General features: G+C 32.1%; 3 protein-coding genes and 1 long non-coding RNA gene across 9 annotated transcripts; 2 read left to right on the top strand and 2 right to left on the bottom strand.

The window, feature by feature from the left end:
- The first annotated feature begins 1021 nt into the window (after positions 1–1021).
- LOC128391307 (protein NDNF-like) lies at positions 1022–17053 on the top strand. 2 transcript variants are annotated; one of them, XR_008325778.1, is made up of 4 exons: positions 1022–1958; positions 2046–2158; positions 14080–16036; positions 16125–17053. XR_008325778.1 is itself a non-coding variant. In XM_053351166.1 (4 exons), exons 1-3 carry the CDS (start codon positions 1690–1692, stop codon positions 15978–15980), a joined length of 2283 nt encoding a protein of 760 aa, XP_053207141.1. In that variant the 5' UTR covers positions 1023–1689; the 3' UTR covers positions 15981–16005; positions 16125–17053. The 2 variants fall into 2 exon arrangements, 1 of the variants encoding a protein (XP_053207141.1); XM_053351166.1 differs by having other exon boundaries at positions 1023–1958; positions 14080–16005.
- On the bottom strand, positions 2732–6557 carry LOC128391313 (uncharacterized). 4 transcript variants are annotated; one of them, XR_008325782.1, is made up of 4 exons: positions 6255–6552; positions 5682–6083; positions 4858–5186; positions 2732–4145 (listed from the first exon to the last, which is right to left on the bottom strand). It is a non-coding gene; the product is annotated as an uncharacterized LOC128391313 (long non-coding RNA). The 4 variants fall into 4 exon arrangements; XR_008325780.1 differs by having other exon boundaries at positions 5704–6083; positions 6255–6550; XR_008325781.1 differs by having other exon boundaries at positions 4858–6083; positions 6223–6557.
- A 185-nt stretch (positions 17054–17238) lies between the features above and the next one.
- On the top strand, positions 17239–23908 carry LOC128391311 (uncharacterized). Of its 2 annotated transcripts, none has more exons than XM_053351171.1 (6): positions 17239–17560; positions 17797–18115; positions 18430–18558; positions 18644–18703; positions 18770–19462; positions 23218–23908. In XM_053351171.1, exons 2-5 carry the CDS (start codon positions 17827–17829, stop codon positions 19225–19227), a joined length of 936 nt encoding a protein of 311 aa, XP_053207146.1. In that variant the 5' UTR covers positions 17239–17560; positions 17797–17826; the 3' UTR covers positions 19228–19462; positions 23218–23908. The 2 variants fall into 2 exon arrangements, with proteins under 2 accessions (XP_053207146.1, XP_053207147.1); XM_053351172.1 differs by having other exon boundaries at positions 17239–17564.
- LOC128391305 (uncharacterized) lies at positions 19617–23224 on the bottom strand. Its single transcript, XM_053351164.1, is given in 7 exon segments — positions 19617–19860; positions 19946–20783; positions 20786–21598; positions 21691–22142; positions 22224–22566; positions 22734–22896; positions 23014–23224. Coding segments are annotated over 6 exon segments (2595 nt in total). The 5' UTR covers positions 23029–23224; the 3' UTR covers positions 19617–19860; positions 19946–19974.
- Positions 23909–25709: the final 1801 nt, after the last annotated feature.

Here is a 25709-nt window from a genome sequence, read left to right as displayed (position 1 = left end):
CCAGTTTTCTTGATCACAATTAAAAAGTGATAAATGATTTTCTTGTTTTATTTTTAATCAAGCATTACCAAAGAAGTGTAACAATTTGATTAAATCACGTTCACAATCAAAATTAACGAAATCAATTATATAGATAATCATCAAAATCCAACACTTACAATTAATGTAACAAAATGGTTTCGATTTAATTTGAAACTTTTCGAAACTTTTCGAAAAGTAAAATTCGAGTTTTTCCCTTTATTTTCTGTACTTCGATAATCTTAATCATCATCAAATTGATTCTCGAAAAAGTTTTGTTAAACATTCGACTAAATAATCCCAATCATTAATAACCAAAAATCTCTTAATATGATCTATTATTTAATCCGATTGATTATCGTCACCATAAGTTGAAAAAACGATTTGATCTCTTATTTATACGTTGAAGTTTAAACACTAATCAGAAATTGACAATTCAATTAACTCGAATAATTGAATTTCAAACAAATGATTAAGAATTACAATTATTTTAGAATCTCGATTGATTTAAGAGAAAAAAATTTCTATTTATTAAAGGCCCTGAGGCTAATGTTTTATGCATTCGACTCCATTTAGAGATCCTTTTGGACACTGAACTGGTCGTTCAGTTTATTTAATTTCTCATCGATTGTCATTGAAATCGCTTTTAATTCAACGAAACATAACAATTTACTCACAATCAGTTTCTTAGGGTAACGATTGGAAACAAGCATTCGTCTTGTGGGCGAAATGTTGGACATTTTGACACTTTTTTACATCGTACGAAAGCTCAGATGATACGTAATAAATTCGATTGCTGGAAATTGATTTAGATTCTTTAATTTCACAATAGAAATTGTTAATTGAGGAGAGAATAAGATAAACGTCCATTCTTTCAATTTCTTACATTTTTCTTTTCGCTAGTTGACTTAATTCGCTAATAGATGGCAACACATTCGTTTCTTTATTTTTTTCTTTTTTTCTCTTCATCACTTTTTCCTTTTCGTTCGTCATCTTTCCTCTTTCATCTCTTTCAACTTTCGCATCTTCTTTTCATCATCTTCCATCTTCCAGTTAAGATCAATTTTCTAATTTAAGAAATTCCCTCATTCACCAAGGGCCAAGAAAGAAACTGAAATCATCAGGAACTTCCGAAGCCTCGAAAACCATTTCATGATCTTCACGAATCTTCACCAAGCAAAGAGTTCACTTGATCTGTTCAACTCAGTTTACCGCTGATCATCATCTCTCTTTTACTCTTTGACAGTTATCATCATCATCATCACTCTCTCAATCCAGTAATCATCACCTCCATCAACCAATCTAGTCGGTGGATTCATATTACGAACCACCAATAACCGATTGTCAGCCATCTTCTTTTTTCATCTTCTCCATTTTTTGACATTTTCTTTTGTTTCTCTTTTTCAATCATCTCAATCATTACATGTTGTCACCTTTACTCTTATTGCTGTACTTTGAAAATCTCTTATCATCTTCATCTTCATAATGATTCTCATGCAACAGTTTATATTGTTTACCATTCAAGTTAATAACCCTCATCATCTTCATCATCAAAGGCCAACACTTTATCTTCATCAATTGTCACCATCATTCTTGTTAAACTAAATCTAATTACTCAACACTAATTGTCTACATTCAATTGATTCAATATTTTCCTCAGTGTTGATCGTCATGTCTTCTTCATCAATTTACTGGTCATTGTTGTTTCTAATTGTTTATTGTCCATTTTTCCTTCTGTTTACAAGTCAATCTACTCAAGCAATTAACTTGATCAATTCAAGAAACTCTAAATCATCATCGTATTCACATGGAGGTAAAAAATTAGCAACCAAATCCTCCAATGAAACCTCATCACAATCAAAGCCAAAATTTTTTCTCCCAACAAGTTTATCAATCAACAAGGAAATTAAAGTTTACATTTTTGATCAAGAGGTTAAAAGGTTAGCAAATTAAACAATTAACACTTAATTAATTGTGGCCCTTCAATCAACTTAATTTTCTTTCTCTTTATTAACTCAACAATTTAGATTCACATTCAGCATTGAGAGTAAACTAGAAGCTCCATTAACGTTAACAGTTACTCCATGTTCGGACCCGATCAAGTGGACATTTGAGTTTATCGAAGACACCGATTCGAAAGGTAAGTTGATGTTCACAATTAAATGTTATTGTTTTGTCAAAATATGATTAGTTTACGATTAATTGATTATCTAACACTCATTGAGAAAATATTGAAAGATATTGACCTATTAATTATCCCTAATCAATTAATCATCTTAATTGTATAGTGTTAACCCTTTCATCTCATCTAATTAACTATTAGATAAAAATAAGCAGTGTTTAGTTAATTTCTTTGAGTATTTAGATTAACCATCTAATGATAAATTGATCTTAATACAATTAATTAGCTGATCACTGTTGATTATCAACTATCTCTGTTAATTGTCAAAATTTCAATGAACCTTTCAGATTAATAATTGACTCCAATTAGTTTATGAAAACAATTAATAATCAAGCTCAATAAGCTTCAATTTTCAAGAAATGGATGTGACAATTAAAGCTAATGATTAATTAATTTGAGTAAAATAATTAAGTTAATTGTTGACTTAAATCATTTGTCCTTCTGAATTATGGTTTTGAAAGCAAATATTAATAAGAAAAATTTATGAATTAAATGATAGTTAATTGATAATTTATTGAGAAAATCTGTTGATCAACAATTAATTTGATTTCTTTCAAGGAAAATATAACTAATTGTCATTTAGTTCACGATAACAATCAAATTAAAAGTTAATCAAATGAGTATCATTGATTGTTTATCATTCAATCTGTTGATTTATGGTGAAAATTAAATAAATTGTTTGTTATAATAAGTAAAACAAATTTAATATTATCATGAAAATTGGTTCAGTCTGACAAGTCATCAATTGATTATTGATGATTATCATGATGATTGAAACGATAAAGATCAACTTTGATTGTTGTTTATTTATCCAATAAATTGAAGGGAAAATGTTGATCAAGTTGGATGTGAATCAAATCTGTCTCATGATCAGTTAAAAACATTCAACTTGATTACATGTTCAATGGATCCTCAGTAACGATAATGTTGTTGTTGCCTGGAGGCTGAGACTATGATGAAATATCAAATTTGGAAGAAAAAAAATTCTAATAGATTGAAATGTTTTCATCTATCAGAACCATTCTAATCAAAGATAATCTCAATATCGAACGATTTTTCAAACTTTCTATCCAACAAGTTGATTAGGATTAGTAGTTCAACAACCTTAGTTCGTCTCTTAATCATAATCTTAACTAACCAACTAGATAACAGTAAATCTTGATAACTCTAAGATTTTGTTTATCTCTTTCATGTCTATTGGAAGTTAGTGAAGTTTTAAGAGGGAAACAAATGTCGACAACTAAATAAGATGAGGAAGAAAACAAAGGAAACAAAGTTCTGAAAGAAATGCGAAAATAAGATGATGAGAAGGCGAATTAAAGTTACATGGTAATCTACTGAGAAGATTCTTACGATGACTCGCAATTTCCAGAGCGAATCGAAATTCTTGAATTTGTGGCAACACTTTAAATGTAATAGACTTGAATTTATATTTGTCGAGATGAATGAGCACTTTTCCTGAATTTCAAATGTTAATTGTTACATTTGGTACAAGCAAAGTTTCCGATTGATGAAGATTAACTTTCTATCGGCTTTGTTTTCAGCTTCTTTCCACTCGATTGATGAAATTATTGTAGTTACTGTCCTTTTGTTATTGGGTCGATTCCAGTATCATCCTTGAATCAATCTTTACTCAGGGTGGGGATGGATGAATGCTCTGTGTGGTGTGACAGTGGGATATTGAAGGTGAAAATGATACTGGTCAAATATTGTTTATCTTTTGTAAACTGGCATCATTTTCAATGACTTGTTTACCACAAAGAGATCCTTTCATCTTCCTTTTTTGCTCATCTTTTCCCTCTCACGTTGGGTGATGAAATATGTGTCTATCTCCCTCTCTCTCTCTCTCTCTCTCTCCTTTTCCTTTTCTTGTCAATGTGAGATGATGATGATGATGTAATGAAGATGTTCCTTACCATGGGATGAGAACCTGGAAAGATGATAGCTGATAGAAAGGAAAAAGATTCAAGTGATTAAATTTAGCTGACGAATGTAATCCGATGAAGATCAAAATTGATTGTTGTTCTTGTTAAAATTAATAAATTGCCCATCATTTTGTGTCTACAACAATTGTGCATCTATTGTTGGAATCAAGTTTCCAGTCAGGTCAAAGAGTTTATTTTATTTTTCCTTCTAGAAAACTTATCCTAGCATTCATCTATTCAATTGATTTCTTTGTAACCAAAGGGGAAATAGATCTACACGTTACAAAGTAAAGGATCAATTTAAATTCTGAGCAAATTAAACAAATGACGTTGATTGTTGAGGACAATTTGTAAATAGTAAATTGGTTATTTTTCAATAAAACATTTTAAGTCTACAATTGAATTTTTCTCATCAATGTAATATGATGAATAACAAAAGCAAATGGATTAGCAAGTCAACGATGAGAGAAAAGGATTAAGCTTTAAATCAATTGTTCACAATTTAACTAATCTGCTTTACTATTTGTCTACATATCTAATTCAATAACAATTTAAACACTTACAACATATAATATGTAATATTATTATTATTCATTGGTAGTCAATCCAATTGAATGGTAAAAAAAAAGATACAAACCAATAATTGTCATCTTTTTTTTTCAATGGATTAAATTGTTGTTAATCAACGGAAACGAAATTATTATAATCGAGAGAAGTAATAATTTCACTTACCCGATATAATTTCAATAGAAATGATATTCGATATCAGCTGGGAAAATCAGTTGATTCTTTTTTCTTTCCGCCATTTTGGACACTTTTCTTGGTCTCTCTCTCTCTCCCGACATAATAAATGTGATTGGTATCTGATTTTATCATCATTGTTGATTGTTGTTAGTTGAGGTTTGTGTCAGCCTTTTGCTGCTCCAGACTCTCCCAGTTTCTTCATATTCTTTCATCTATTTATTTTCTCTTTCAAGGTATCACGCTGATTTGTAGTGGTGGTCTTGTTATATTCCAGGTTCAACATAGAGACCATCATTATTTAGGTATTTCTATTCAATCTTTCAGCAAAATGAGCCGTGAAATTAGGATGAATTGTTTGTCACCAAAATGTTCCATTGATATGAGTCGGTAGTTGTTTCCAGTACAATGATAATGATGATGATAGATAAATGGTCATTTGAATTAATCGTCATTTTAGTTGATCAAACATGTAAAGAGAGAAAGATATTGGAATTAGTATAATCGAAAGGTTAGAATGTCCAAGTCAAGTCAAGTGAATCTCTTCTGTTTGTCTCAATTCTGAGGATGATACATAATAATAATTCATTTACAAACACTGAGAGAGAGAGAGAACAAAAGAGAATTGGAATAAAGCCACTGATGAGAAATCTAATCACTTTGTTTCCAGGCTAATATTTACTCGCATGAATATTTATGTGTATCAACAATAAACATAATCATCCTATTGATAGAGTTAAAACCAATTCATCAATTTAACAAATGATGATTTGCCAATCGGATGATTTGTCTCTCTCTTCCTGTTTCTCTCTCACTAAGTCTTGTAGTGGTCGATACATTTATCAACGTATTCAGAGTCATCGTCATCCTTTTAATTGTCACCATTGATCCTTTTGCATTCATTTACTTTGATGATCCAAATGAACGGGATTTTCAGTCACTTTTCCCATTTCAAGTTCCATCTAAACCATTAGGTTGATAAATTATACACAAAAGACCGTTGTCTTTGTAATATCTTCGTCCTTACTTGTTGTTGGTGTCACCTTTTTGATTATCCACAGATCAATAATAAAGAGCCTTTTCTTTGTCAAATCAATACAAAAGTAATGATAGACGAAAAAGATAAAAAATGTCACCAAATTGAATAAGTGAGTGTCCATGTTTCTGAGATTTATGTTACAACTGTCACTTCTATTGAGATGGATAGGTAATCGGACCTGTGGAAATAGAAAGAGAGAACACACATTATCAACATAATACAACAAAAAAAGAATAAAAAAATTAAAGTGAATCAAATCAACAAAATCACTGATTAATGATAACAAACAACAATCAAGAACACAAGTTAGGCCTCACTTATGATCACTTAAAGGGGAAACATTTCAGACCTTTTATAACAATTTAGAACCTTTTCACTCAAACTATTCCATGTGTTGATTAATTTCCAAATAAAAAGCAATCAAATTATCTAATTACGATGACAATCAACGAAAAATTATCCAACACAATCAAAAACAATTAGAAACGTTTTCAAACAAAAGAAATTATTTTCCCGGCAAAACCTCAGCTCTTTACATAACCATTTGGATCTATTTTCACAGAAACTTATCTAATAATAGTCAATCAATTTCTCTTTTAATTTTAATTGTTTACTAATAATTAATTGTTCTAATTAAATTTTTATCAACTAAGGAACATTAAACATCTTTAACTAGTGTGAGTTAATTATTTCTGTCTAATTGTTGATAATTTAAAACTGAGTTAAAGTTGAAATTTTCGTTTCATCTTCTGTTTTGGCTCAATGATTTGTTTTGATTGCTTTTTTTGTGCTCATAATTGTAAACCAATTTACACTCAATCAGATGGTTCTTAATGATAAAGAACTAATTTTTTCTTCTTTCTCATTATTATTACCTCTCGAAATACTAATTTACTAAATTAGCCAAAAAAAATTAAGAGAGTGAGAGAGAGAGAGAGATGATGATAATCTCATTTATCTCTCCCTCTTCTAATTGGGATAAAGATTCAATTTCTCTCCTACTCTGTTTTCATCAACCTTCATCAACATCTACTCTCTCATAATGTTATATCATCATCTTTGTCTTCATCACTTTCTCATCTCTTGACCATCATCATCTTCCTCATCATTAAGAGGCCTCACCATCATTAGATACTAACTGTTGATATCAATGTGCCTACAGCAAAGATCATAAATTAAGTGACAAGGTGAGTCGATCAGATTTTGTTTTCTTACCTTAGTGAAACATTGATTTGATTTACCAATTAAATTGGTTACTTTACTGAATCAAAATGTGTGTATCATATTATTAGCCAATTTCATCATCATCTTTATAGTAGTAAACATCATAATCTTGTCTTAATCAAGGAATAGATATTTATTTGAGAAGATGATGAAAGATTGAGTGTGAGAGATAAAGACCAGAATTAGGAAACATTAGTGAATCAAATTAAGTCTCATCTATGGTAATTTAGTCTCATAGGAATTTCAACAAAAAAAGTTCTCAGGTAAATCAGTGATTTATTGTAATTGCACTTTCTCACAGTGTAAAGTGATTAACTACAATTTACGAGTATCTCTTAAATTACCAATTATTTATCCCGATGAGAAACAATCAAAACATACACAATTTACTAATTTACAACAATCTTTTTCTCCCATACAGATAAATCATTATGCTAATTCACTGAATCACTTGAATCAATAGTAATTGTCAATTCTTTTAATTACTTTGATCATGAATCTAAATTTGTCCAATTCAGAGATTTAACCGTTTCCTTACCGACAATTAAGTCTGAAAGTTAAATTATCCTCATACTTAAATAGAATCCAACTCTCTCTCTCTCTCTCCATCCTCATCCTCATCATCTTCTTCCCTAAATTGTCAATTTGGTTAATCTGTTAAAATAATATTTGACTTTCCTCCTTTTTCACTCATGATGAATGTGATTTTGTGTCTCTTTTGTTGTAAATTGTTACCAAAAAGTAAACACCATTCATCAGGTAATTGATGATGATAATATTATTATTATCCTCAAGTCAATTGATTCAGTAATTGTATATTAGTTAGAATATCAAATTTTCGTATTCAAGTGTAAATCAAAGTAAAGAAAATGCTGAACAACCATGGACATGAGAGGAAGATAAAAGATGATGATGATGATGAAGAAAATTCTAGTAGAAAAGGATGAAACCCAAGAATCTAATGATTCCTAAAATAGACTGAACCGAATCAACTTAATCACTAACAAGACCAACATTATATTGTTGTAATAATGTATCACTAACATCATCATCTTGACACATTCTGTTCATTTTAATAATGTCTTGGGTGTTACGGTGAATGATAATCTTTGATATGATGAACCATTTGATTTGATTCTCATTGAGTAATGAAACTGAATCAAGTTGCTTATGTGATGATGAAGATGAAGAAAAATGGAGAAAAATCTTCATATGAATACATTGATTTCTATGGGTTTCTTTCAATGATAATCTTATTCATCTTATTTGTTGTATCAATGAACATTTTTCTTGTTCCTTTTCATTTAATTTAGGTTGAATTACAATTTGATTGCGATTTCCAAAAAAAAAGATGAGGATAAAGATGATTTGATTAACACGATTGATGATCAATGAAGTTTTTGAGAGATGTGGATATCGATTGAGACTTTGTAGTCTTTATTGAACTAAAAAGATGAGATTAAATAGTGACACAATTATGGAGATGTAGAGGTTGACAATTAGGAAGACATTAGGACAACTAGATTGACTAGATTAACTAGATTGGATTTTTGAGAGAGGCTGTGGCTATATATATATATTGCAACAGACAATCTAGAAGCATCTAGATTAAGATTAAGTAATCAGGTGGATTACTTAATCTCTAGCGCCACAATCAACGGTTTGTTACATTTGAATTTTCAAACTCTCACACTCTCCCTCAAACCGTGATTCCTAATTCTTTACAGAATTTTTCATGTTTATTTCTTGTAAGAGCTTTTGTTAGAATATCGGCTGGCATATTATCAGTGCTCATGTAATTAATTTTAAAATGACCCAAAGCTATATGTTCTTTGACTTTATGGAAACGGAGATCAATATGCTTTGTCTTCTTGCTTGTTTGATCATTTTTCGCCAGCTTTATCGTACTCGTGTTATCATTATATAGCAATATTGGTTCTTCGGCTTCTTCTTGATATTCTAGCTCACTCAACAAGCTAATTAGGTGTTTTCCTTCATTCATAGCTGAACAGACGGCGATATATTCAGCTTCGGTGGTGCTTTGTGCTATGATCGATTGCCGTGATGATTCATATGCTATTGGGCCACTAGATAGTTTGTAAATGAATCCAGAGATACTTTTTCTATCTTCACGATTAGAAGCCCAATCAGCATCAGCATAACCATGTAGCTTTTCATCAGAGTATTGATATTCCAATGAATAGTCAATCGTACCTTTTAGATATCGGACTATTCTTTTACAAGCTACATAATGTTCTTTATGTGGACAATTGCTATATCTGGCCAATTGATTCACGGCAAACGATATATCTGGTCGTGTTGTTATCGAAATGTGTAATAAAGAACCAATTAAACTTTTATATTCAGTAATATCAACTCGTTCACAAGATTCTGATTCACAGAATAGTTGACTGTTTGCTTCCATTGGGGTAGCGATTGGGTTACATTCAGTCATGTTCATTCTTTCTAGCAATTTGTTTATCGCTTTCCTTTGGTTGATCTGAATCAGTCCAGGTGTATTCTGGTTTATCTCGATACCGAGGATATGAGATGCTTTCCCTTTGTCTATAAGGTCCAAACGTTTTGAAAGCTCTCCCTTAAAGTGATCGATATAGCCCATATTATTCGACGCGATCAGGATATCATCGACATAAACAGCAAGAATGCATTTATCTTGTTTCTTCTTGGCTATATAAATACAAGTATCACTTTGTAATCTTTTAAATCCAATTTCCTTAAGTACTTCATTTAATTTTAGGTTCCATTGGCGTCCACTTTGTTTTAAACCATATAGTGATTTCTTCAGCTTACAAACGAGATCACCTTGATTGTTAGCAATGTAACCTTCGGGTTGTTCCAGGTAAATCTCCTCTTCCAAATCGCCATTCAGATAAGCAGTGGTAACATCCATTTGATGTAAATGTAATTTGTATTTAGCACACAATGCAAATAAGAGTCTTAATGATGAAGTCTTAACAACGGGTGCAAATGTTTCGTTATAGTCTATACCAAATTTTTGACTATATCCTCTGGCTACAAATCTAGCCTTAAATTTATCAACAGAGCCATCAGTATTGTACTTTATAGCAAACACCCATCTTGAACTAGTAGCTTTTCTATGTTCAGGTAAACGAGTAAGATCCCATGTATCATTACTCAACAATGAGAAATACTCAGCATCCATGGCTTGTTTCCATTCATTTGCCCATTTTCCATTCAGAGCTTCATCTACACTTGATGGTATCGGAATAGTCTTTTCTTCTGGTTGACTAGCTATAAGACCCAACGTATTGAATATCTTTCTAGGTCGCCCAGGTTTACCTGTTCGTTCAAATCTTGGTCTACCTCTTGACCTTTTATCAGTTGTTTCTTCCGTTGATAAAGGCTCTTGACTGACCGTTATCTCTTCAACAATTGACGATGTAGCATCACCTTCTTCATTGACTATTTCCAGATCAATTGTATCATCGTTGGATTGTAGCGACTCTGTTATTTCATCGCATGATGATGGTTGACTTAATGGTAAAAAATCATCATCTTGTTGATTGTTTCTCAAGTTGATAACAGCTATATCACTTGGTTGACCATGTTCAATGAATTTGACATCACGACTCTTTATTGTCGTTCTCTTGGTTGGATCGTAAAGTTTGTATGCTTTGGAATGGTCACAATAACCGATCAAAGTCATTTCTCTGGCTTTTTCTTGAAACTTATCTAAGCCAATTGATTTGTTCAAAGCATAAGCTTTACAGCCAAAAATTCTCAGATGCGATATTGTTGGCTTCTTATCGAACCAGAATTCATATGGTGTCTTGTTATCATTGCTCTTGGTATAGCATCTATTCCTTATATAAGCTGAAGTTGATACAGCTTCACCCCAAAAACAAGCTTCCATTTCAGCATCAGATAGCATTGATCTCGCCATCTCTACAAGGGTTCTGTTCATCCTCTCAGCTATACCGTTTTGCTGTGGTGTATTTGGTGCTGACGTTTGATGGATAATACCGTTGACCTTAAGGAACTCTTGAAATGCACCATTGGTATATTCAGTCCCATTATCCGATCTTAAGATTTTTACTTTTCTTCCAGTTTGATTCTCTGCTAAGGTCTTAAATTCTTTAAAGTATTGTAGCGTTTGACTTTTGTACCTTATGATATACACGGCTATATATCTTGAGTAATCGTCAATGAACGTTAGAAAGTATCTGTTACCACCTATCGATTGATTTCTCATTGGACCAGCTATATCACTATGGATGATATCCAGAAGACCAGAGGACTTGTTTAGTGATCTTTGAAATGGTTGGACTGATGATTTACATTTTATACATGTTTCACATTGAAACGATCCACTCAAATCATCATCCATATCACTAATCATTTTCATTCTCTGCATGATCTTGATGTCTTCGATATTTACATGTCCAAGTCTACGATGAATTAGCATTAAATTCGAGGTACTATTAAGGCTACATAATCGATCAACTGGGCTGGATTTGCTCATAAACAGATCATCTTCCAATTTGAATTCCAATATCTGTTCACCATGTTGATCTATCACTTTTGATTTGTCTCTGTAGAAAATCACTTTATAGCCGAGCTTCACTAGCTTGCTCACTGATAAATAGTTACAGCCAACACCAGGTACAAACAACGTGTTTTGCAAACAAAAACTTTCACCGTTAATCTGTGTATTCAAATTACCAATCGCTTTTACTTTCATTTCAGATCCATTCTACAACAACTGATTCAGCTTTATCTTTTCTGTTCGCCATGTTTTTGTCTGAACAGGTAATATGTGATGTAGCACCGCTATCGATGATCCAAACAGATTCATCTTTATAGCCGTTCCCAACTGACAGCAATTTAGATTTATCAGTTGATGAATTAGATGGACAGTTAAAAGCTTTATGCCCTTCTTTCTTGCACTTGTAGCATATCAATTTCCGCTTGAGATGTTTGTTTCCTCTGAATAACCGATTACTTGTGGGCTTTGCGATTTGTAACAGCTTGGAGGTTTCACTGTTACCAGATAGTTGTAACCTTCGATCTTCTTCTTCAGTACATTTGGCTTTCAATGTAGCCAGCGGAGGTAAACTATCTCTTGACGTTAAAGCCACAACTAGATTTTCATATGTTTCCTCTAAGGAAACCAACAGAAACACCGAGTAAACATCATCAGGTATATTGAAATTCTGGCTATCTAGTTGATCTTTGATTCCCATGAATGTTTCAAAATGTTCGGCTATACGTTGTCCATTCTGAATCTTTGTGGTCACTAGTTTACGTACTAAACTAACTTTCTGAGCTGGACCACTTGGCTCATGGTGAGTCTTCAATATGTCCCAAGCATCTTTGGCTATCTTGCAGTTCTTGATTAAACGGAACTTTGAAGGTTGAAGACAAAGGGTAATTTGAGCCAACGCCTTACGGTTACATCGATTCCAATCATCAGCCTTTTCAGCAGGTTTCTTAGTTTCTAACACATCCCATAAATCATTGTTAATCAACAGGCTCTTCATAGACACTGACCAAGAATCATAATTTGTGTCACTTAGCTTTTCAATGGATTGAAGCTGATTAACCATGTTAACTATATAAACACTAATTCACAATTTCACTATATAACTCAAGAGGTTTCACAGATCTAGTTCACAACCACGCTCTGCTACCATGAGAGATGTGGATATCGATTGAGACTTTGTAGTCTTTATTGAACTAAAAAGATGAGATTAAATAGTGACACAATTATGGAGATGTAGAGGTTGACAATTAGGAAGACATTAGGACAACTAGATTGACTAGATTAACTAGATTGGATTTTTGAGAGAGGCTGTGGCTATATATATATATTGCAACAGACAATCTAGAAGCATCTAGATTAAGATTAAGTAATCAGGTGGATTACTTAATCTCTAGCGCCACAATCAACGGTTTGTTACATTTGAATTTTCAAACTCTCACAGTTTTCATGTTACTCTCAGAGATTTGAGATGAAAATTAGATTCAAAAAGATGATGAAGATAATCATGATGATGATCATGGTGATGATTAAATGTTGGCAAAAATCAAAGGAAAATCAAGTCAATTGTAAATGAAAAGGATAAAATTTATGATGATTGAAGTTGATAGTTAACAATTTAAATTGTTAATAGGATACGATGAAGATGCTAATTGTAATTACATTATGATCATTTTCAATTTACTTTCTGCATCATCATCTAATCAACAAACTGTTAACTTGTATTTAATTTGTGATTAGAATGGTAATTGTTATCATATTAATAATATTAATAACGTAACAATTAACTGTAATTGTTTTGATTTAGTGGTGATTTAATTTTCCGCAACGACAAGGAAATATATATTTATTAATATATTTACAATTAACTTACAAATTTAAGTTAAATTGTTGATCATCAATTAGGAAATATTAATTTAAACTTTAATTTACATAAATACTTTGAATGATTTAATATCAATTGATTGTAAAAGCTAATCCAATGTAATCAAGTAATTGAACAATTATGATTTAACTTGTTGGCAAAGAGAAAAGGTTAATTTAATGTTAATCATAAAGTAAATTTAATTTACTTGTTTAACTAACAACAACAAGCCAACTTAAAGTAATCTGTTAATCACCAATATAAATCAAGCAACAATTATGATGATAATTAATTGCTATTAGTAAAATTTTTTCTCTCAACATTTAATCAACCAACAATTAACTGTATTGATGTTTACAATTTATTAATAGTAACATTATGTATTTAATTACACTGATGATTCTTGTTTATCTTAACAATTAACTCTTATGAGAATGTATGTTTGCTTAATTGTTAATTATTTACATTTCGTAATTTGATATGACCATTTAATTTTTGACATTTTCTTTGATTGTAAACGAATTGATTTTAATTGTTTATCTCATTTTTTTCTCCCTTTATCAGAACTTATCAGTTTGAAGAAACGTCGTCGACATGGTAAACATGGACATCGTAATCATAATCGTTTGCGACATCGAAGACACCGAAATGATGGTAAACAATTACAATCGTCAACCGATGGATCTCAAAGTGAATCGTCCACAAGTCGTTTACTATTTAAATACAATGGAATTAATCGTAAATCATTTACCGATATTCGTCGTCAATATTCTGGTCAATATGTTATACAATTATCGTCGAGCAAAAGAGCGACCAGTGCAACGTTAATCCTTTCTCACTTTAATCCTTATCCATTATTGCCCGTTAATGATAATCTGTCAACCTTATCATTAACAGAATCAAGTGTCACCTTAACCTGGCAACAATCACCCAGTGAACCTGATTATCTTGTTGATTATTATGCGATCATTAATCAAGATCATAATGTAATCTCTTACTGTGAGTATCTTCAACAAACGGAATCTTTACTTAAATATCCATCATCATCTCTATCATTACGATCATCTAATATCTCAATGGTTAAAGTACCAATTACACTGACAACCAAATCACCAGTTGAATTTAATGATGATTTTGGTAATAATTTGATCCGTCTCGGGGAAAATAATATTGATAATGAAGTTATCAATCCATCCATGAGTCCATTTGTCCGTTGGTATGAACGTACCATGGCTAAAACATGGGAATCTGAGTTATCCCGGAAAAATTGGACCTCTCGCAATATATTTCGTATCGAACCTGTTGGAAAAGGTTCAACTCATTACCAGCACACTTTCAGGTCACTTGAACCCTCCACAAGATATTATATCGATGTGATTGCCGCAATCAAACACACTGGACGTACTTCATTGTACAAAGGATTCAATGTCACCACCAAAGAGAAACCTAAGATAATGTCATCGTCTTTACCTTTGTCATCATCTTCGATTGCTGTCTCATCTAATGCGAGGAAATCCAATTCTTTGTTAACTAAATTGATTAAATTACGAGATAAACGGTTGGTCAGTGTTTCACTTTCCAGGAGAAATAATTACACCGAGATAATGACCTACAATTACAATGAGAGTGATTTTAATGTTGGTGAAAGCCTTTGGCTGTTTGTTCAAGTTTGTTCGGCTTCGTTAACACCGGTTGATGTTATAATCCACGGAGCTAATCCACCGGATAATTCAGTGTTAATCAAGGAAATTGGAATCACCGGAAGTCGAGTGATCAATATCCCGATGGGATTTAAATGGTATAACCAAAGTATTTACAGTAAAAGTTTAACCGATGAAAAGCAATCAATGGTTATCTCATTAAACGCCAACAGTTTACAACATTATCGTCATCATCGTCCTCCTCTTGAAGTGAACTTAATGATGACCAAAAAAAGACTTCATATTCCGTATCCACAATTACCACGGGATCGGATAATTCGTGTTCTTGACCTTCTTTCAACATGTAATTCAGTTTCGTTGGCCTGGATCGCATCCCCAGATGAGAAAGCCCGTTATTGTATTTACGCGGCTTCCATTCAACCAAATGTACCCGAATCATTGATTCACAATGAATTAAAGTCACTCGCTGGGTTTACCGTTAATTCAACATCTCCATCATTCTGTGAATCTCTCCAATCAACAGCAATCAATGAAACAGATAAAATTAAAGGTAGAAAACAATTAAAATCCAATACGAAGAAAAAAAGTATTCTTGACAAATCGAAGCATTTTAAACGATTAAAATGCCGTCGATTTGCTCCTGGTACTAATTCCCGTTTACACCAAGTGATTATCCAAGATGTTGATAATCTAAATCCATCAACTGAATATGTTTTCCTGGTTGAACTGATCAAATCCAACAAAGGATTAACAGCTTATTACAATCCATTAACAACATCAACAAAATCAAAGGAAACATGTTAACAATTAAAATCCATTGACAGTAAAGGTAAATTTACATAAACTACAATTTACTAATTGTACTGAAGATCCAAAATTATTATTACCTGAGTTTTTCTTTATCATTTAGCTAATCATATTTTTTTTATCTTTATTACATATTCTTAGATCTTGATGTTTAATTTATGACTCGGCTAATTGTCCATCACATAAAAGATTAAGATTCACGAAAGAGGATCAACAAGGAACGTCAAAAATGTTTATCATCCTCATCATCGTAAACAGATCATCAAAATTTATCTAAAAACCATTGAGTAAAATAATCAACAATCAATTGGAATATGAAGATGACCACTTTTTACAATTTACCCTCGAGTGTTGGTCAATAATTATCATTGCTGATTATATGGACAATTATAATAACTTTTTTTTCTCATGATAAACTTGATCCTGTCTCTCAATCTTAATATCCTCTAATTGATGTGATTTTCACCAAGAGAAGATCAAAGAAGAAGAAGAAAAAAAAATCTCTCATTCTACTTTTCATCTTAATCATATTCGTGATTTACAGATTATATTTATTACCAATCCAACTAACGGACACTCACTAGACACACTAAATAACAGAAATTGGAAAAACATCCCAATCAAAATGAAGATTACACCAAGAGGCAACAATTAACTTCGGGAAAATTGTTTACAATCAATGATTTTAGTTGACCAGTTTGAAGACGATTTTTGTTTTCCCTTAATTGTAACCAATTTTCATTCATTCAGCTTAATGTCATGTAAAAATGTTATTAGTGTCACAATTAAGCTGATTGTTTCGTTTTTTTTTCGGCAACTTTCACCTTTTTTCTGGTCTTATTCATATTCATCAATTTAATCTAATGCAATCAGTTTGATTACGTTAGTAATTTAATGCTCATCAATCTCATAATTTAAATTGTGCTTCATATTGTGCTTTTTGTATTTTATATTAATTACAGAGAAAAAGTTAATCATTAATTAAACTGAAGACAAATGTAACATCAATCCAATTAAATTGATTGATTTTCGTTTGATATGAATTACAATTAAACCATATTTCAACCTGAGTAAGTTGATAGATGAACATTAAAAGAGTCAAATTTTAACCACAACAATTAACTAATTTTCTGGCTGATTCGTTATCAATCTAGTTGAACAATCATTACGATTGTCAATCACCTGGAAAAAGGTGTTTAATTAACTTTCGTTGATTAAATCCAAAGACATTGAAACAACAAACTAACTAAACACAACCTTCTAATTGTGAAGGTAAAACTTTTAATCATCGTTAACAATTAACCAGATTCATCAATCCACAACATTGATTCTTGTCGGAAAACAGTTAAATTTGTTAATCAGTTGCTACTGTTGATTTATATATTTATCAATCTCTCTTTCATTCAGTTGTTTCAATCAATCCGAGTTAAATTAGGTTAGTTAACCAACAACCAGTAACACTCATTAGTTAAATTTACAGTAACAATTAAACAACAGAAAGTAATCAAATTAGAATAAAAAATTTCTCGTTCTCAATAAGTTTCCTGTATTCAAACATTATTATCGTCGAGTCCTTGGTGAGTAAGTTGAAATTAAAAACGCCATAAGACAATTATGATTTATTCAAGGCAATTATGATGATAATTGTGATGATTAGGATGATGATGTTTCCATGATGATGATGATGATGTCCTTTATGATTGGTTGCTCATAGTGAAAGTCATAAACAATGTGTTGATTTTTGTCCATGTGATTTAATGTAATCATTTTATTTTTATTGTTTTGTTATTACTTTGATTGTTGATGGAATCAGTTACCAATTTGTTGATTGTTATAACACAATATGGACACTGGGGATACATCATCTTCAATTGTTGGATCCAAACCATCAAGTTATCAATTGATTGGGTCAAGTGACCAACGGAATCAAGTTAATTACGATCCATCGGGAAGTAATTTAAGTGTAACTAGTTCAATAGATTCTGGTGAATTTGTTGTTGACACTGGAATACCAATTAAATCAACTGCTTCTAATTCAAATCAGTCCAAATTTGATAGGAAATCACAATTATATCATAAACTTATCAGTGATGATGGAAGTGATTCCGCCAAAGGATCAATTTTATCAACAGGTAATCAATTTACAACTCTTTTCATTACCAACAATCAACACTATCTAATCTTGTAATTACAGTTGATTACAAATCATATGTTAGTTATTAAATCAACGATTCACAACAAGTAATTCATTAACCTTGATTCAGATGAATCAGTTAACCAAATTGTTGAATTGTAAATCAAACGATTGTCTATCTATGGTCAATCTTTGCTTTCGATTGACAATTGGGAAAAGTGATTACAATTAATCAAAGGAATTAATTTTTTCAACATTTTTTCAAACCCAATTAGTTAATTGTTACCGAATAACCAATGTTTCCATCTACAGGTCGTAATCTCCTCGATAAATCAGCTTTTTCCCATCGATCCATTGTTAACCTTTACACTGAATACAAACAAAGTGACGAGAAGACAATGTTTCATAAACTTTCATTTGTCTCTGTAATTATTGCCTCAGGTAAGGAATCGAGCAACTAATTAGTTAATCAACTAATCATTGAAAAAATTTGTTTCTCTTCAAATCAACTAATTGTTTCCATAAGTATTATGGATAAGCTGTTGGGCCGGAGTTATATTTTTACCCTTGGCAATGATTGTATTTGGTAAGAATTGGAAAGAAAGTTTATTTTTTTCATCAACAATTAACTAAATCATTTGACAATAATTAGGTTTCATCTATCGTACTGATTGCCCTTTAATACCTGAACTACCTGGTCTACTGATCTTCATGGGCATAGTGACAACAATTAACAATATTGTCAACGTACTTGATCATATCCGTAATTTATATATCATTGGAAACGACAATCAATCAATTGTTGGTCCAAATAGTTCATCAGAATCAACAATATCCTCACATTTATCAACATTCAGCTTCATCCTTAATCTAATTACAACAATTTTAATCATCTATTTAACTGTAATCATCTTTAAACATCCAACAATTAACTCGGATTCTAATTCAGCTGATTTCTGTTCACCGGTAATTTACAATTTCGCCTCTTGGATAATTTATTTAATTGGATTATTGTGTCTCTTCATCTTGATTGCAATCATATTGGGTTGTTGTTTTATCCTATGGAAACCAGCTCGTTGTGCTACTGATTGTGATCAATTAATCAACTAATCAGTCAACAAAAGTTTACCTTTAATTAACTATCAACACCTTGAAACAATTTAAAGTTACCTGATTTTAATTAGAGTCAAATCCTTGAAATTGTTCAATTTATTGGTATTTCTTTTAATTACTTGTTTTATTTTTTACTAATTCTAATTGTTTCCGTTAATTGTGTGACTCACCTTATCCATTCAAGTGTAAATTAATTCATTTAAGTTAATTACTATTTAATTCACTCTCATTGGTAAGTTTTAAACTCAAGTTTTTCCCCGTTTTTTGTGTTTGATTAATTGATTTATCATCACTGTTTTTATTGTCTGACAATTAAATCACTTTTGGTTAATGATTATTGTGACATACAGATTAGTTTATGAACAATTAAAACAATTGTTATCAAATCTACAGTGATTTTTGTTTAATTGTTGATCACTGGATTACAATTATTAGATTTAAATTGTTACTTTAAAAAAAAGGTATTGAAAAAGTTTTGAGATTTCAATGATTGATCATTAATCTTGGTGATTTAGTTTCTGATTAACTGATGAAAAACAAATCAAGCTTATTGTTAATCATAACCAATGCCGTTTAATTGTCTTTGTTACGTTTTGTTGATTGTCATTAATCATCCTGGTGTTTAACAGTCTAGAAAATCAGAAAGAAAAGGAACAATTAATTTGATTGGAAAACATTTAAATTAATCGTAATTCAAATTGACCATTTTGTTTACCTATTTAATTGTAGCAAAAGGTGATCATCTTAAAATCTTTGCTGAGGAATATGATTAAGATCAAATTCTGGTTGATTTAAGGTTTTCTGGCTGTAAAAGGCTTCTCGGTGATGATGATAAAAAGGATAATCCCAAGAAGGTGTTACTGGATTAACGGGATCATAATAAGGTGATGGTGATGAGGCTGGAAGTGGATAATTGTAGCCTGATGATTGCCAGGGTGGAGCGAAAAATTGTCGTTGATCAGTGAATTCTAATTGTGGGATAAATGGTGAACCAGGTGAGGATGGAGATTGAGGTGATGAAGATGATGAAACGGAAGAAGAGGAAGTTGAATAACCAGAGGTTGAAGAAACTTGATTAACTGATGGAGATGATACAAAATATCCTGATGATGATAAGAAGGGAGTATTTGATATAAATTGATTCTTAGCATCGTATGTTGTTGTTGGCACAAGGGTTTCACCGGCAACACCACCTTGTTGTTGGTATTGCTGTTGGGGTTGAGGTTGAGGTTGACCCTTTGCGACAGTTTGATCTGCTGCTGAGTCTACATTGAAAGATCCAATTGTAACTGATGGAGATAATGATTCGGAAGATGAGGGTGAAGATGAACCCCCTTTGACTCCATTGTTACCTGAAGAAGGTGAAAATGATTGGTGAGGAAATTTAGTGTCCACAGTTACGGTGGCTGGTGACTCGACGTGAGTCTTTGTGGAAGAGGTTGAAGATGAAGATGAATGAGATGCTGATGATGATGATGATGATGGTAGAGATCCAGAGACCGATGGGGAAGATGATTGAACGGGATAACTTCCAGCAACCACCGAGAAACCAAAGGACTCCAAGTTGGGATTTGTGGTGGTGCATGAAGATTGGATTCTGGTTTAAGTGGTTTGGTAACAAAAGACTCTTGCTGAGCGGATCCGGTGACACCACTTCCTCCTCCACCTCCTCCAACGATTGATGAAGATGATTGAACAGATTCTTGTAGCTTAGGTGAAAATGATGGATCGGAAACAAAGGTTGGATTACCTTTGATTTCACCTTGAGGTGAGGCAGCAACGGAAGATCCTGAGGTTGAAATAAAAGAGGGAGATGATGATACGACTACTTTGTCACCCTGAGGGGCTGATGGGCCACCAACTGAGGAAATGGAAACTGTGTGAGAAGGTGGAGTGAAAAATTGGAAATTTTTGTTCACTGGTTGAGAGGAAGATGATGGATATTGACCATAGTGGGGAAAGAAACTCGAGAAAACGCTTGGAATTGAGTTTGGTGAAATTTGTCCAACTGAAGGTGACGATAATTGTTGCTGAGGTTGTTGTTGTTGTTGTTGTTGAACATTTGGATTGGTAAAAACGGAAGAATGATAAATTGGATATCGACTTTTCCAAGTGAAACTTGATGACCCTGGATGTTGTGGGAATGATGGATGACCAAATTCATATGATTGACCAGGATAATTCCCGCCAGTAAAAGATGCGACAAATTTTTGGTGTCCACCGCTGGGAACCTCGGCTACAGTTGAAGGGACTGATGCTGGTGGTGACGATTGATTTGACTTAGATCCATGTCCAACTTGAATGGGTTGGTAAGCTGATGAACTGGGCTGGAAAAATGGTGAACTAAATTGACCACTTTGAATAGAAACTGTAAGAAAACCAATCAACAAAAAGAGATTAGAACAATTTAGAAAATTTTCTCGAAATCGAAACTTTCAAAACAAACTTTTGGACACATACCTGGTTCTGAAAACCATGACGATGACCCTGGTAAAGTTTGAGTGGCCAAAGGTCGGACTGTGTTACTTTTATGGGGAATGACAAGATACTCTCGACCCTTAATTGTGATCACAGAGGGAAATTGATCTTCTGTGTAAACATGTTGTGGAACTGATTTACCATCATTTGGTTTAAGGTCAACGGGCTTATCGTAAGGGTAAACTTGACCAACTGAGTGACCCTTGTTATCTACCAATGAAAAAACTGAAGGTGAAACTTTTTCCTTTGAATCGGAAACTGTTGGTGAAACATCACCACCATTGGAATCACTGGATGAAGAAGATGAAGAAGAAGAAGAAGAAGATGATGATGATGATGATGACGATTGGACTGGTTTATCACCTTCACCAAGTCGTCGTTTTCCTGTCAACACTGCAGGTAAAATGTTCTTATATGGATCAGGATTGGACTCACTAAATTGTGGGAGAGAAGACAAAATGAGACACACAATCAATGAGAGGAGAAAAAAAATCAATTGCTCAATATGAACTTACTCTGATTGTTTGGGTGATTCTGGTGCCAATGGAAGAGTTTCCTCCTTTTTCTGTTCAATTACATCAGGAGTGTCATTAGAAGAATACAATTTTTTATTGTCACCATTTGGATTCAAAGCCCAATCAACTTTCTGTTTATTATCACCTCCAACTCCACCTACACTTCCTCCTCCGCCTCCAGCAGCAATGGCTCCGGTTCCAGGCGATGATGATGATGATGGTGCTGGTGCAACATCGACCGCTGATGCTGATGATTCAATACGAGCTCCCCAACCCAATGGGGCATCCAAAGGACCGGAAACAGGAGATGCTTCACGTTTCGAGAATGAAGAATCAATTTCTTCTGCAAGTTTTTGTTGACATTGAAAAGAAATTTGAAGAAAAACAAAACAATTTGAAACAATTTGTGAGACAGAAAACAGAACAATTGATCTTAATGATGATCGGGGACAAATTTGATGATTTGAGGGAGAAAATTAATTGTTCAACTTTGATTTTCATGTAATTTACCTGAAGAATCATCGAAATTAAATTTAGTTGGTCCATTGATGTTTATTATTGATTCGATATTATCAGAGATTCGGGTTGACCAATCAACTGAAGGATCCTCAGGAACTGGATTTGTCTTTGTTAAGTCAATCAGTAACAAAGAAACCAGTAGAGTCTTAATTACCTTTTTTATGAATAAGAAATTAAGATGAAATATTAATAATTAAATTAAAGAATCGAAATAAAAGTTTGCCTGTTATGGAAAAGTTTACTTGAAATTGAAATGAATTCGTTTGCTTACAATTTGTTTAATCATTTTGGCTAATTAAAATGTTCTACTGATTATGTACACGACAATTAACTCCAACAAATGGTTGACACAATTTAAAATTAACTTTCACACAGAAAACTTAAAGTTAAAATGAATCCAGTGAATCCTTTACAACGAAACTACAAAAAAAAAGTTTCTCTCTTTTCATCTTCTCTCTCATTTTATCTTCCACAGGCCACTTTGTCTTCCCAACTCACCCAACTTGATCATCATCTTCATCTTCCTAATCATCTTCATTATCATCTTGCAAAGAACTACTACCCAGAGGCTAATCCTGATTCACCAGGAGCTTTCAACCAGTGGGCTTACCATGAATACTCAGAGGATTGGAATCAGAGCCAATGGAAAAATGGAAGAAGATGAAAAGAAGATGAGAAGAAGATGAGAAGATGATGAAGATGATGAAGAATAAGGTAAGAAAATGGATATTAGATAAACAGAGATGATATTTGACTGACGAAAACAGGTTACCCATCAAAGAAGAGGTTCAACCCGAAAATCCTCAAATTGGCCTAGACCATTGGAAGATAATCATTCTTCAATTTTACTCACTCATCTTCTTCTTCTCATCATCTTTATCTTCATCATCAAAAACCCTAATTACGCCTCAGGTGACCTAGCGAATCGTAATTTCTTTCATCATCTTCATAACAGATTATACTGATTCTCAACCGAATCAAATTCATTTATTTATCATGGTCACATCATCATTAACTTTCATCTTCTCATGTAATCAACTAATATCATCATTCAAATAATCAAATTAAATCGAACAAAAAAACAATTTATCTGTACAATCAAAAACGATTATATAAATTAACTCCAATCAGTTAATTTCTTTTCATTAAATCATATTTCAATCTTACCATGGGAATCATTTACTAATCAGGTTAATCAATCAATTCATTTAAATGTCAAAATTAAACATCAATCTAATTATGTATTAGTATCAAAGATGATCATACAAAATTAAATGATCATTTAAATTGTTACCAAAGTAAAAAATTAATTCTCAGACAAAATAAGCAACAATTAGAGTTGAATATGATTAACCGATTAACTGATTAATTCAATCATTCACACGATCCAATATTATCTTAATTAGTAAGTTAAGTTGTTGTGATTCTTATGGAATTGAATTTAATTAATTTAGAGAATTGGATAAGATTAATTTTATATTCGTTACTTTAATTAAACACTGAAACTTTTTCCATTCAACTCAATCATTACTCTAAATTGTAAGCAATAGTAGAAGAGATAATTAGAGTTAATAAAATCGCAAGACATTAAGTCATTTTTGTTTTTGTTTTGAATTGTAATTATCATCTAATTGCCTCAAGGTTTTCAATGTAATCAGTGAAAAATTAAACGATCATCACATTCCTAAATATGTATAGTCAACATAACGATGAGTGGAAACTTGAATATTATGACAATTTAAGGTGAGTTAATAGTTGATTGTAATGGTGGTAAGTTGACAATTAGTTTAGGGGATAATTAATAAAATGACTTTGAGTTGGTTGGAGAATCAGAGTGACCAGAAAAAAAAGGAGAGTGTGTAATCTTTTACAAGGGAATAGATGATGAAAAGTGAGTTCTTTCATCTGTAAGAAAATTCATCTTCCCTCAGGGTAACACAAGTTTCACTTTGGAAACAAGTTACAACTAAACGAAGTGGATTCATGTTGATTAATATTAGAATAAAGAATTATCATCAGATGAGATAATTGTGAGAAATTATTATTTCCAAAACCAACACGATCTGGTTTTTCTTTGTTGATTCTTGCCAAAATGGCCTCCGTTGATTGATAATTTAAATCTTTATGGTTGCCATTAGATGTTAATGATACACCCAAATAGAAAAATTGAAATTCTGATCGACATTGAAGATCTCTCATCATCATCATCATCATCATCAGGTATCATGAGGTTTCCAAGTCAAAGATTCTTTGATACTGTCAAATCTTTTGATGTTTTCCATGAAAATCCATCCAGAATATTTTCTTCTTTTTCTTCTGAACTTTTGAACCAATCAGAATTTTCATGTTTTCTTTCTTATATCAGCTAACAATTTAAGATACTTTTTGGTACAATTGAAATCAAAATAATTTGATTATACACTTTGTGAGAAAAGTATGGGATAGAAAAGCCTCAAGGCTGAAAGGAAATTCCCGATTTCACCAACACGAGCTTCTTTGTCCACAATTTGGGTTTAGTTCTTTGGCATTGAAAATTTTCTTGAATCCTTGAATTAAAGATGAAATTATCCGGAAGATAAGTTGAACTATTGATATTTCATTTGTCCTTTGAATAAGATTATCAATTGAATGAGATCACTTTCAGATTCCAACAGGTTCATTGATTTATTCTGGGATCAAAATTATGATCCACCATAGAGATAATTCATTGAAATGTATCTTTATTATTATTACGTAGTTTTCAGGTTAATGAAACTGGTTTTAAAGTTAATTAATTATCAGCTTCTTAAATTTTTCTTTCTCTTCATTCTCCTCCTATCACATTTAATGAAGAAAATGAGCTCTGTCAGAGATACACCTTAACCTGTAGCTCATGGAACCATTCACCTGAGATGAACGTGAGAGAGAGAGAGAGAGAGTAACAATTTTCTTGTGAAATTAATTATCTCCAAACTTATGACCATCTTA

The sequence above is a fragment of the Panonychus citri genome, unplaced genomic scaffold, assembly GCF_014898815.1.
Source record: "Panonychus citri isolate SS breed McGregor unplaced genomic scaffold, ASM1489881v1 Contig00134, whole genome shotgun sequence".
Lineage (NCBI taxonomy): Eukaryota > Metazoa > Arthropoda > Arachnida > Trombidiformes > Tetranychidae > Panonychus > Panonychus citri.
The sequence above is the reverse complement of the archived record's forward strand: the minus strand, read 5'-3'. Positions and strand labels throughout refer to the sequence as shown.

Bases quoted from the DNA above. Each gene is read 5' to 3' on its own strand.
- LOC128391307 (XM_053351166.1), top strand. From the start codon at position 1,690: ATGTCTTCTTCATCAATTTACTGGTCATTGTTGTTTCTAATTGTTTAT. The intron at 1,959-2,045 runs GTTAGCAAATTA...TCAACAATTTAG, and splicing joins TTTGATCAAGAGGTTAAAAG to ATTCACATTCAGCATTGAGA. The intron at 2,159-14,079 runs GTAAGTTGATGT...TCCCTTTATCAG, and splicing joins CGAAGACACCGATTCGAAAG to AACTTATCAGTTTGAAGAAA.
- LOC128391311 (XM_053351171.1), top strand. From the start codon at position 17,827: ATGGACACTGGGGATACATCATCTTCAATTGTTGGATCCAAACCATCA. The intron at 18,559-18,643 runs GTAAGGAATCGA...TGTTTCCATAAG, and splicing joins CTCTGTAATTATTGCCTCAG to TATTATGGATAAGCTGTTGG. The intron at 18,704-18,769 runs GTAAGAATTGGA...GACAATAATTAG, and splicing joins CTTGGCAATGATTGTATTTG to GTTTCATCTATCGTACTGAT.